The 13,212-nt window shown below is 35.7% G+C and overlaps 1 protein-coding gene across 1 annotated transcript; it reads right to left on the reverse strand.

The window, feature by feature from the left end:
• Positions 1-2,833: 2,833 nt before the first annotated feature.
• LOC105164505 (autophagy-related protein 18a) lies at positions 2,834-4,945 on the reverse strand. The gene is made up of 4 exons (XM_011083156.3): positions 4,076-4,945; positions 3,393-3,588; positions 3,145-3,271; positions 2,834-3,042 (listed from the first exon to the last, which is right to left on the reverse strand). Exons 1-4 carry the CDS (start codon positions 4,772-4,774, stop codon positions 2,952-2,954), a joined length of 1,113 nt encoding a protein of 370 aa, XP_011081458.2. The 5' UTR covers positions 4,775-4,945; the 3' UTR covers positions 2,834-2,951.
• Between the last annotated feature and the right edge of the window lie 8,267 nt (positions 4,946-13,212).

Genomic DNA, 13,212 nt, shown 5'->3' on the forward strand with positions numbered 1-13,212 from the left:
AAAATAAAAAAAGGACCAAGTCGTGAAAACAAATCACGACACCAAGTAGGCTTCTGCAAACGCGACTTGGGCATTTTTGCTGAAAAAAGATTAATGTTTTAATAAAATCATGACTCGGCATATTAATATTAACATGTTATAAAAAACTATATTAATATAATTTTTTTAATAATAAAATAAATAAATAACTCTCTTTTCTTCCACCAGTAATTTTCTCTAAATAACTATCCACAACTTTATTTTTTTTATATTTTTTTATTTCCCGTTTGTCGATTGTCTGTTTTTTTGTCATGTATGTATGATTAATTATTTTGTTTTGGGGAGTGGGAGCTGGGCTAGCTGCAAATCTCCAAATTAATCCCAATTTCAAAAAGGGGAAATTGTATAATATCTATGTTATAGAAAAAGTGCTAAAAACTTATTTATGTTAATTAAATAGTAAAAAAATCTAAAATTATAAACCCTCCAAAAAAGGTCTTTCCTTTAAAAAAAATGGAGAGTTACTTACACCTGCTAGAAATGAGAGTGAGATAATATTTTGACCTATTTTCAGCCTTTGACCACTTTAAATATACAAAATTAGCCCTACCTTATGCATTTATCATCTCTCTTTATTTTTTAATCAATTTCTTTATTTTTTTGTTCTATTTTGCTTAAAATTTACAAACAAAATAATACAACAAAATAAAACTAAATAAAGAAAAAAAAAGAGATAGATCATCTTCCCCAAGACTCAATCACCCTCCGCCTCTACTTCTCCAGGTCGCAGCACCCTCGCCTCGCCACCTTCCGCTTCTTTGCATCACATCTCTAGGCCACATCCTTCTCCCTCCTCTCTACGGCATTTGGGGCTGCAACGACGTGCGGTCACCACCCAGATCTGCGCGGCGACGAGCTTCATCAGCCTCCCAAATTTGGGCACGATGTCACCTCCCAAATCTGTCACGGGCAAACTCTTTCGTCCCACAACAGAATTTTCTCCCATGCGACGTCTCATATTACACTCAAGCTTCGACCAACCTTTTCACATTACAGAATTTACCGATTGTCCATTGCCTGTCTTCGACACTGAAACTCGCTAGCACGATATTTGAACGGCTCCTTATGCGCTTGCCTATTCAAAATGCCCATGTTCGCCGTGACTCTCGGCCCATGCCTTAGAGTCTCTTCGCGGCCGGCCCCGACTAATTAGTCTGCCGCCATGCGTTTTGCCCACAATTTTATAACCCACCAACGCATCCCTCAATGGCAAGGAGCGTTCTTGCTCCGCCTCGGCATTACGACGCTCTGCATGAGCCTGCAACGCCGGTCTCATGTACATGCTCACTCGGTCCATTCTCAGCACACGCCTTCATCGTGGCCATTTTTTATGCCTCGCCTGAGTAGGACTGCATCTTTAGTCAGAGGCTCATTCGATATGCCAACATCTCGCAATGATCCTGCACGGAATGCCCAACATGAGTTGCTACCTTTCGGCCTAGCTTCATAATTTGCCCACAGTGCAGCGTTGCCCCACGACAGCTCATCTTAGCTAACAAACCCCTATGGATGACTAAACCCTAATAGCATATGACTAACCCCTATGAATTAAATATATAAAAATTTTAAAAATAAAATTTTTGTCATTCGATCCTATAATTTAATCTAATAATAATAAAAAATAAAATAAAAAAATACCAAGCTCGAGCTCATCATGAAAGAGACGAGCTCGAGCTCGAGGTCGAGCCATATTCCTGCGAATCAAGTTCGAGCTCGACTTGTTGCTATCTCTAGTTGCTTCTGATATCCGGCAGCCTGTAGGACATCCTTGACTGTCACACAAACCTTTCGACCGCTTTCTCACCCAACGTAGGCGATCCTAGTCCTACGCCGCCCGACCGGTTCCATACCTAAACACTCCTTTGAAATGCCTAGAGCAAGCTCTTGAAGGCCTCCAACATGCCCCCAAGAGATGCTCATTTAGTGATATCGCCTACCGTCATGCACGAGGAGGGTTGGCTGGAGCTCACCACTGCATGCCCCCCTTATATTAGGCTTAAAAATATTTTTCCTTGTTCCACCATTATACTTTGAAATGGCCGAGGAGTGATCGTTTTTTGAATCTCCCTCAACCGATGTCCAAATCACTTTTTTTGAAAATCCATTCTCTCAACTGCACTGGCAGACTCCAAACATCATCGTTGTTTCCTACTCAAACAGAACCTTCTAACTCTGAAACTTCTTGGAGGTGTGTCTAACACCCAAAGATACTTGCCATTGAAACAGTTTTACAAATCTTGAAAGATAAAGCATTCTGCTTCACACATTTGTCTCCTACTCATGCGCAGGTGGTGCCTGATCGTCGCCCTTATAAGTCCGTGCCCGAACATCTTCGGAATGACTTCATACTTGGCGGATAGCATCCCCACATATCAAGAAAGTTCACGTACAAACAGTTATTATTATTATTATTATTATTATTATTATTATTATTATATTTAATATTAATTATTAATTTTTAAAATTATCTATTAGTCGAAGAAAATTAGGAATATATTTTTATTAGATGTAATAACTTGTTCTTGTTAATCTAATAATAATTAATACATATTCTAAAATAATTATTGTTTAAATTTAATTCTAAATATCAATAAAAAAGAAAAGATTTTAAACAAGCTAGAGTTCAAGCTCGAGCCTAAAAAATTTGAGCACATCGAGCTCAAGTTAGAGCTCAAAATCATGAGTTTGGACTCGAACTCGAGCCTATTGTTAAGCTCAACTCGGACTTGACTTGTTTACACCCCTAACCATCAAATGTAGTTAGATCAAGATTCAAATGGACTATTTGCACGGAAAACAAAGGACTAGATTTTATACTGCCAGAGTGTGTATCTGTAACTATTTACAATTTTCTACCAAACTAATACATTCACAATCCAATGAATTGCCTACAAAATCTAGCCAAAGTGTACTCACGAGTCCAGTTCTGGCTGAAGGTAGTTGTGGCATTCCATTTGAGTCATCTCCCCACCTGCAATTGGATCAAACTTGCATCTGTAGAATCTGTATAAACACTAGTTTGTCACCATATGTATAACTTTTTATCTTTTTACCAACATTTGCAAGATTTATAAGTAAGCTTAGTCAACACCCTCAAATACATACCTGCCATTCGTGCCACCAATGAGAATTGTGTTCGTTTGGTGGCCAAACTCGACAATGTGTTGTATATCTTCTGGTACACGAAACTGAGCCATCGGCCACTTAGAACTAAAAGAATTTGATAGAATACCTGCATTGTTCCGAACTACTTCATACTAGAGCAGTACATTGCTTAAAGCTGTCTTGATTATTTTACAAGCGTTTGCACTAAAACTGCATAAAGAGTACAGAGCATATTAAAAATAAACTACCTTTGAAGGAGGAAAGACGCGAAAGAGAAATATTATTTTGTTCTGCTTCCTGTGGTCCATCGGTTTCCATGGAACTTGAGCCCGTGTTTAATCTAAAAATATGGACTGCTCCTTTATTGCATGAAACAGCCAACAACTCAGCATCATAGGAGAAACAAAGGCTGTGAATCTCTGCTCCTTCAGAATCCCTTCTTAACTACATTGAAACAGTGAAGATATTTAGAGGAGAGAACAAAGTCCCGCCAAGAGAATAACATGAAATCATCACAAGAAAGAGCTAATCAGACTGCGAAGTTCCAATGCTTCAAGCACTAACTAAAGGGCTCTAACCACAAACATAACCTCAAGAAACGACTAGTCATTCCAAGAACTTACGTTAACTCGCAAATCAGTTGTTTCCCCCAATAAGCATAATTGCGTGGGAAGAATATGCCACATTAGGGTGTTTGGCTAATCTTATATAAAGTATGTTATAAGCTTGTATATCAGTTAGAACATGTTTTCAGTCATAGCTAATAATTTTGGCCTTGTCTATGTGTAAACAACAACGAATAACATTAAATAACTATTGTCGCGGCTGTTATTAATTAATATTCATATAAAGTCATATTTCTGGGAGTGTTTTTTTCTATTACACACATCAAATTTAGCATAAACATCAAAAACAGTAAAAGCAAATGTACCTCCTGAAGCAACCTTCCGTCCGATGCGTCGAACACCCTAACCAACGTGCCCTCAGTACCCGCGGTTGCCAGCAGCCTCCCGTCATACGACAAAGCAAGACACGCAACATCCGAGTCGTGGGCCTTTATCAGCGTACTAGTATTACTACGTAACGAGTAGTGCACCACGCTCACCTCCCCTTTATCCGATCCCAAGCAAACCAGAACCATCTGCTCCGAATGCGAAACTTCACACAACCCCTTCGGATTGGGCCCGGTCTCTATCTCATGCAAATATAGGAAGCCAATTATATTGTAAATGAGTACCTTTTGCATCGTCACGGCAACAAGGCGGTTCTGCCAAAGGCGGACGCTCTTCACTTCGGAATGGAATTCGATCCACCCCATGAATTCTCGCTCAGCATCATCCCAGATCCTGACTCTGTTCAGGTTGAGTCCGCAGACTAGGGCAAATTTTCTGGTGTCTAAGTCCATCTGCACGATAGCAAAGTCGCCATGTCGGTCATGCTGGGGGAAGTATCGGTGACGGGTTAGTACAAAAGAGTTGGTGTTGAATATCATGTAGCCGTCGGTGGTGCCGACAGCAAAGAGGCTGCGTAAATGGTTGAAAGAAAGGTGCACTATGGACGGTGGCAGGGTGGCGTCTGGGTTTCTTGGATGTCGGATGGAGGGGCCGGCGGCTGTTGACGATGAAGCCATTGCGGAGGAGGAAAAGGAAAAGAAACGTACATCAGCGGGGAAAGAAGAGTGGGACGGAGAACAATTATACAGAAAAGTAGTATTAGAGAGGGAAATTTGGATGAGAAGACGATTTGGAAATGAAATTGAGAGATGAAAGTTCACTCATATACTTGGAAGTTGATCATCGGAGAAAAAGAGTTATCCAAGAAAGTTCAGTCACTATTTTCTGTTAGAACCGTTTTCCAAGAAGTAAATTCAATTTTTTTATTTTTGAGCCGTGACTTTTTTCAATGGATTTCTCATAACTTATCCCATTTTCCAATGTAAAAATTTCGAGAAAACAAGTCCTCAATCCATAAAATTAATAAATTAGTGGGCTAAATTATCAAATCATCTTTTTATGGGAATAAACATTTCATACTCCCATATATAAAATACAGAAACTGAAATCCTTATATTTACATAATTTGGGGATTCTCCTTCTTTTTTCACTTAATTTTGCTTCCACCACTCCTTTCTCCTCGTTGGAATTTTTTTTGTCTATTTTTAAAATAGAAGGGGCTTTTTAACTGAATTTTCAAAATGGGGGATGAGTGGTTGTAGCCTAGTGTTAACTAAGATATTAAAAAAAATACCAATTACAAAAAAATAAAATTAAGAATAATTACACTCCCTTCACCTAAGTTTGGTATAATTATTTATAAACTCTCTGTGATTCGAAAAATTATACCTGATACCTCAAACATATGCATCCGTTTAATAAATAGGTTTTTCTGTTAGTTAAAATTAACTAAATTTATTGATATTAACAAAAAACTAAATAAAAATTGATATTTACTCGCGATTGACTTATTGCTGATCAAATAAATTTATTTTAACTAGATTAGCCTTATAATGGTGAAGATATATCTTGTCACATGCATTAACGTGTGAAGATGTATAAGGATATTTGGACAAAACAAAATTATTTTGACCTATAATAAATTTGTAATGAGCCAATCGAGGATACATATATGAATTTTTATCCGATTTTTATTTTTAGTTAATATCAACAAATTCCATAATTTTTTACTAACAAAGAAACTTATATATTAAATGAAAGCAAACTCAGGATTAGTAAATATAATTTTTGAAAGTATAAAATTTTTACGTTTAATTAAATCAAATCTCATAAAAGATGAGTGTAATTATTATATAAGTTTTGTTGAAGTAAGAGCGATAAACTATTATTCATTAAAATAAATTGATTACAAGAATTCCTATAAGATATCAATATCTCTAACAAAAACCATTACAACAATTATACTCTAATAAATAATATCAATACTTACTGTTACAGTACAAATAATACTTGCTATTTAGTAAAAATGACATACCTATTATTTAATAAACACGATATCCCACGTATAAATATTACATATCAAGTATGCATATCTATATACCTTATTATTATTGCAGAGCACCAAATTGGCGTTTAACTTTTTTATGGCCTGTCATGTTTTTTATTTTTTTTAAAAATTCAACAATCTTTTCTTTTCTTTTTTTCTCAACTGTAGTTATCTTTCTCCTTCAACTTTCATGTTTCTTTTTCTTCCACCATTAATTTTCTCTAAATAACTACCCACAACTCTATTTTTTTTATATTTTTTATATCCCGTCTGTTGATTGTCTGTTTGTCTGTCCGTCATGTGTGTATGATTGATTATTTTATTTTGGGGAGTGGGAACTGGGTTAGCTTCAAATCTCCAAATTAATCCCAATTTCAAAAAGGGAAAATTGTATAATATCTCCTGTATTATAGGAAAAGTATTAAAAATTTAATTGTGTCAATTAAATAGTAAAAAAAAAACCCCTAAAATTATAAATCTTGCAAAATAAATTCTTTCCTTCAAAAAAAAAATAGAGAGTTACTTACACGCACTAGAAATGAGAGTGGGGTAATATTTTATCTATTTTCAGCATTCGACCACTATAAATGTACAAAATTAGCCCTACCTTACGCATTTATCACCTCTCTTTATTTTTTAATTAATTTATTTATTTATTGTACTATTTTGCTAGAAAAAAATATAAAATACTAACAATTAATATTCATCAATATTTTCATACGAAAATATTATTATGTCAAATTAAATGCTTATGCATATTATTACATCAAATTAAATTATATTAGTTAATTTAATTTTGGGTGGATATGTTTTAAAAATATATTATTTGATAGTAAATAAATTTTAAGCTTTCAATATAATTATATTACTCCAAAACAAGATATAATTAAATGAAACCATTATACTAAAATTTAAAAACAAAATAATACAACAACATAAAAATAAATAAAGAAAAATTACATCATCTTCCCCAAGACTCAATCACCCTCCGCCTCTACTTCTCCAGGTCACAGCACCCTCACCGCGGCACCTTCCGCCTCTTTGCATCACATCTCTAGGCCACATCCTTCTCCCTCCTCTCTGCAGCATTTGGGGCCGCAACGACGTGCGGTCGCCACGTAGATCTGGGTGGTGACGAGCATCGTCAGCCTCCCAAATTTGGGCACGATGTCACCGCCCAGATCTATCACGGGCGGACTCTTTCATCCCATAGCGGAATTTTCTCCCATGCAGCTTCTCATATTACACCCAACCTTCGATCGGCCTTTGGACATCAAAAAGTTTACCGACCGTCCATGGCGTGTTTTCGACACTGAAGCTCGCTAGCACGATATCTAAACACCTCCTTGTGCGCTTACCTATTCGAAGTGCCCATGTTTGTCTAGGTTCTTGGCCCACGCCTTACCGTCTCTTCACGGTTAGCCCCGACTAGCTAGTCTGCTGCCATGCGTCTTGCCCACAATCTTAGAATCCACCAACGCATCCCTCAATGGCAAAGAGCATCCTCGCTCCGCCTCGGCATTACGATGTTCCGCATGCGCCAGCAACGCCCGTCTCATGTACATGCTCACTCGGTCCATCCTCAGCGCACGCCTTTGTCGTGACCATCTTTTATGCCTCACCTGAGTAAGGCCACATCTTAAGTCCGAGGCCCATTCGATATGCCAACATCTTGTATTGATCCCACACGGAATGCCGAACATGCCTTCTTGCCTTATGGCCTACCTTCATAATTTGCCCACAGTGCAACGTTGCCCCACAACTGCTCATCTTAGCTAATGGACCCTGTGGACAGCTAGACCCCAACAACATGTGCCACTAGTTGGATCACGAAGTCTTAGAGTGCTTGCCTCGATCGTCCATTCGCACGAGAGGTGTTGCTCCTAGGGGTGGTAGACCAGTCAAGCCGGCTCGCGTGCTTCGAGAGCCAGCTAGATTTTGTACTCGAGCTCAATCCTCTTCGGCTCGCGAGCTTTGTTTTAGTTTTTATATATATTTTTACTTTTAAAATTTTTATATATTTAAATTCATATTCAATACTTTATCAATTTTATACTCAAAATTGACCATATATTATAATTATTAACAAATTTCATATATTTTAAATTGAATAATAATAAATTATGGTACTTTTATTTATTCATTTAATCTTTATTTAATCAACAACTTAGTAAATTATAATATTTTTTATAATTAAAATTATTATTTAATATGATACATATAAATTTTACATCATATTTTAATATATATTTGCATTGTGTTATACTTTTTTTTAATTGACAGGTAGTTCACTTATAATTTTTTTATCAATTTCTGAGTTTTATATTTAAAGATACATACTATGCATTATGTAATCTATTTTATTACTTATAAATTTATATCGAAATTTAGTGATTCTTATTAATTAATCTAAGAATAATGATAATAATAATAATAATAATGATGATGATGATGTTTAAACAATTTTAATTATTTTAATTATTAGTTTATTATATATAATTAGAAAAAAAATTTAAACAATAATTACAATATATTAAAATCTGGGGACTCGATTCATACCAAATTTAATTATAAATAAAGCTGTGTCTATTTGATCATATCAGACGGTATGATTTAAAATCACACAGTCTGATTCAACGATACATTGTCTTGAATGATTACTCTTATGTTCTGAGTACGATATCTCGACATCCGTATATCCAATAAGTCTAAAACTTTACCAAATGTATTTTTCTGTAAGTTTGATCATATCTAACGGTTTGATCTAAATTTTGATATCCCGATTAATCCATATTGCTCAACAATGTATGATGATAGTTACATCAATGTAATACTAACATTTATAAATATATAAATTTATTGTAGATTGTGTACATATATTAATCTCAACTATAAAATATTTTTATGTATTTCGATTGCATTATTTCAGATAATGGATACTTTCTATAATTTTAAATTGTTCAGTATGAATTTTTTTTTTGTATATTTTACTAATTATATTACTACTAAACTAACTAATAGTTTATATTTATAAAAATAAATTAAAATTTCATACTATATTTTGGTATATTTATAACATAGTATACATTATGCAATCTATTTTATTACTTATAAATTTATGCCAAAATTTGGTGATTTGATCCCATGATTTAATCTAATAATAACAATAAAAAAAAATACCAAGCTCTCGAGCTCATCATGTAAGAGTCGAGCTCGAGCTCAAGCTCGAACTGATTAACAAGCAAAACTATTTATAATACATTAGAATTATATTCAAGCAATATTTAAATTTTATCTAATTTTCGATTAGAAGATTTAGCTTGTATGAATCGTTATTGGTTTGATACCAATAATGGCAGTCATTTCAGTATGTTAAGGATACAGATGTATCCACGCTTGAAAATTCGTGGATAATACACTTTTTCTATCTATTCTATACCCTATATTATATATAGGGTATATGAAAGCAAAGAAATACACAGATCCCATGTCTTGAAATAAAAAACATCCCCTGGATAAACTTCACGACCAGGCGGTCTTCGTAATGGAAGAGACATTTGGCGAAAGACAGGTGGTGGTCCAAAAGACCAACAATGTGCGGACAGGGTAGTAGAGGAGGCTCTGATAGTACTTTTCTGACACTCTGTCCTTTGTCTTAAGAGATCTCTGATGACCTACAGATACTTTTACTCCATAGGTCCTCCAAGGTCCTATTTCCTGTTACATATTCCTTCCGTGATGTTGCTTGCCTTAACCTCTTTAGGTCTCATCTGAAGTGATGAAGGTCTCAATAAGGGATGTAGGAAATATCCCCACATCAGAAGCCCCTCCACTTACCAAGTGTGTCATACTAAGGTTGGGTTAGTGGAATCACGAGATCTTCGAACTTTTTTCTTTCCACAATCGTGTCTCTTTGCATAATTCAATTTCTTTAGTTTTGGCGATGAAATCAAAAAACATTCTGGCAACTTCGTCATCCATTGCGCACCTTGGTTTGCCAACCAATCATTTATCAATAGATGCCACTGCAGAGGGATACTTTTGGCAGAGTCGCATCCAATAAGAATCATTGTGGGTTTTTTCATTTTTGGGTCACTTCTTTCCTTTAAATGCTGACTTTTCCTTATTAACAAAAATTTTGTTTCCAAACTCTCTTGCTCGTGACAATTATGAGATTTACAACTCTCTGAGGCCAACTTTTGTCCCTTTATTCTAATCAGGTTGGTATCCTTTCGCACCTTGTCTTTTAAGTATTTAGATCATCCACTAGCTATGTCGCAGTCTGGTTCTTCAAGTGATGGGACGATCAGTAGTGCTCTTGTAGGTTTTTCCGGTCCCGATTTGATTAGGGATGCCATGTATGAATTTCCTACCATAATAAAAAAGGTAAAGTAGGTCAAAATCTTTACCACATCTTCATCTTTCTCCAAAGCATTGACCCCCTCTCTCAATTTTTTTTTTCCCACAGCAAAGCAGCCGCTATTCCACCACCATCTGCCATCACTCTCTTGCCGAAAAATAGTCCAGACTCATCGTCGCTGCTTCACCGTCACCCTCTGTCTTTGAGACCACCGTTGTTCCCTGTCGCCGTTTCTCTAGCCGGAACCCATCTCCGCCAACTCCAGGTCCGTAGTCGCTGATTCGTTGTTGCACTTTTCCGCCTCCTTCACCTACCCCACGTCACCATCGCTCGATTTCTCCCTCTCTATTCGTCATTGCACCACCATGAAACCTAAGACAAACAACCTTGGATGACATCGCTCAAAGAATCGCTCGAATGAGGCCAATTTGATTGACTTGTTCGGGCTAACACCAAGGCGCCCACCGACGCCATGAGCTCTTCGCGGCATGCACTCAGGGACGCTTCCTTAAACTCTCTCTCATTTTAATTTTAATCCTTGAGATGCATGTCATGGTCCACATTGAGGGCAATGTAGATTTTAAGTGTGGGGGTATAGTTGTTGAGCATGCTTGTTGAATTCGGTTGTTGATGGTCTTGTTGGTTGTTGAATATGGTTGTTGAATTTGCTTGATAAGATTTTTTGTGCTTGATGCATGATGGAAATGCGCTTGATCAAAAACTTTTGAGTAATGAGCCTTGTGAAAATTTTCCTTTTCTTTTTGACGTGAAAATTTTTTGACAAATTTTTGGAAAATTGTGGCATGATGAAACCCCTTTCAATTTTGGACTATTCTTGGCTTAATGATGTTATGTGCAAAACAATACGTGTTTTATATCTAAGGATAATTCACAAATTGAAAACTTAGTTTTACCAAAATGACTTGAATTAAAATCTTTTGATATAGGATTAGTGGACTAAAACATACCTCGTGAGATTTTGAGCTTGATATATTCATTCATGTTAAATTCCATTCTTTCTTGATAGAGAAACACTTCTATGGCTTTGACTTCCTAGAACTTGCCTTGAACCATATCGAGGCCACACAAATGTGCATTTATTTGGATATAATAAACGCATTAGAAACCACTTTCGACCTTCTTTAACCACCCAACACATTTTAACTTTAAAGAACCCATTTGAGCCTTTTTGACCTGTTTTGTTGATATAACCCATCATATACGAAACTATCCCGTCATTTGTTTAACCCCTTGACTTTGAACCTTCCAAGGATTATTAGAGCATCAAGGAAAATCGATTTATGTTCAAAAGAATAAGTTCTCAAAACGGGGGATTGACCTTTATGATTTATGTGATTAAAAGATATATCTCGAAATGAGTGTGAGGGTTCCAAATTGTGATCTTCTTTAATTTATGGGAGCCGACATCAACTTTTTTGTTCTACGCCTATCTCAAAAAAAAAAAAAGAATAGAGAGGAGAAAAAGAAAAGAAAAAGAAAAAGGTTCAAAAGAGAAAAAAAGAAAGCAATTTTCTTGCCACCAAAAAAATTGAAAAAGAAAAAAAAAGAAGAAAAAAATGTATGAACTCTCCAAAAGAAATAAAAAGGGCATAGTCCAAGGAATTTTGAGGGTAGATGAGTAAACTTTGAGAACTTCAAATTGTTGTTCACTCAAATTTCTTTTTGGTGCTCTAATTGATTCTTGAAATTTAACCTCGTTATCCTTATATCCTACCCCCAAACCAAAGCCCCATTATAACCAAAATCAAAGACCTTTCGATCCATATATGTGCATATTTCAAAGTGGTGGAAAAGTGGTGTATATGCAAGCTTATGGTGAAACATTGTCGTAGTAAGTGTCGAGATACACTCGAGCCATATATACACTTGAGAGAATGGAAAGCGGAGAGAAAATAGTCTGCTAGTTTTATACAATTAGTTTTGATGATAGTCACTATGTGAAAACTTGTTTGATACTGGTTGAATTATCTTTTACTTTGCACATGATTACAATTTGCCTTTAGTATGATCAAAATTTGGAGGGAGTTCTGAATGCATAATCCATCTTGATTTTTCTTGAGGACAAGCAAAGAGTTAAGTGTGGGGGTATTTGATAACTGCACAAATCGCCACAATTTTATAGTGATTTAATCTTCCTTTTTGAGCCAAAATATTCCTAATCATGTGAACTTATTGCATGTCCAGCTAAAAAGGGATGATATGGAATAAAGATGGCAAAATAGAGCTAAAACTAGAAACTGAAGGCATCATTAAGGAAAGAAAAGATCTCAAGACAGATTTGCTGATTTCATTAAACGTGCCCACACTTAGTGATTTGGTCAACACGGATGAAGAAAGAAAAGGCGTGATTTCCACAAGAGAAAATTAGGAATCATGTGCTTAGATTCGGAAAGGATTCCTTAAAATATGTTATTTGTGATTTATTTACCTTTTTAAAACTAATTATGCACTTATCCCTCCCCCCCCCCCCCCACGTCTAGATTCGTAGGAGATTTTTATTATAAATAGAGGGGTCTCTTCATTAGATAAGAGGATCTTGGAATTGAATAGAATACTTTATTTTATTAGCTTATTTCACTCTCATACTTTCCCCTTTAGTTTAAATTTATTGCCGGTGTTAATGGAATTCCACTTCTTAGTGTGTTCTTCTATTAACATGTCCATCTAAATTCTTTATTTTCTAATTA

Source organism: Sesamum indicum, linkage group LG6 (genome assembly GCF_026168435.1).
Source record: "Sesamum indicum cultivar Baizhima isolate 11 linkage group LG6, ASM2616843v1, whole genome shotgun sequence".
NCBI classification, from domain to species: domain Eukaryota; kingdom Viridiplantae; phylum Streptophyta; class Magnoliopsida; order Lamiales; family Pedaliaceae; genus Sesamum; species Sesamum indicum.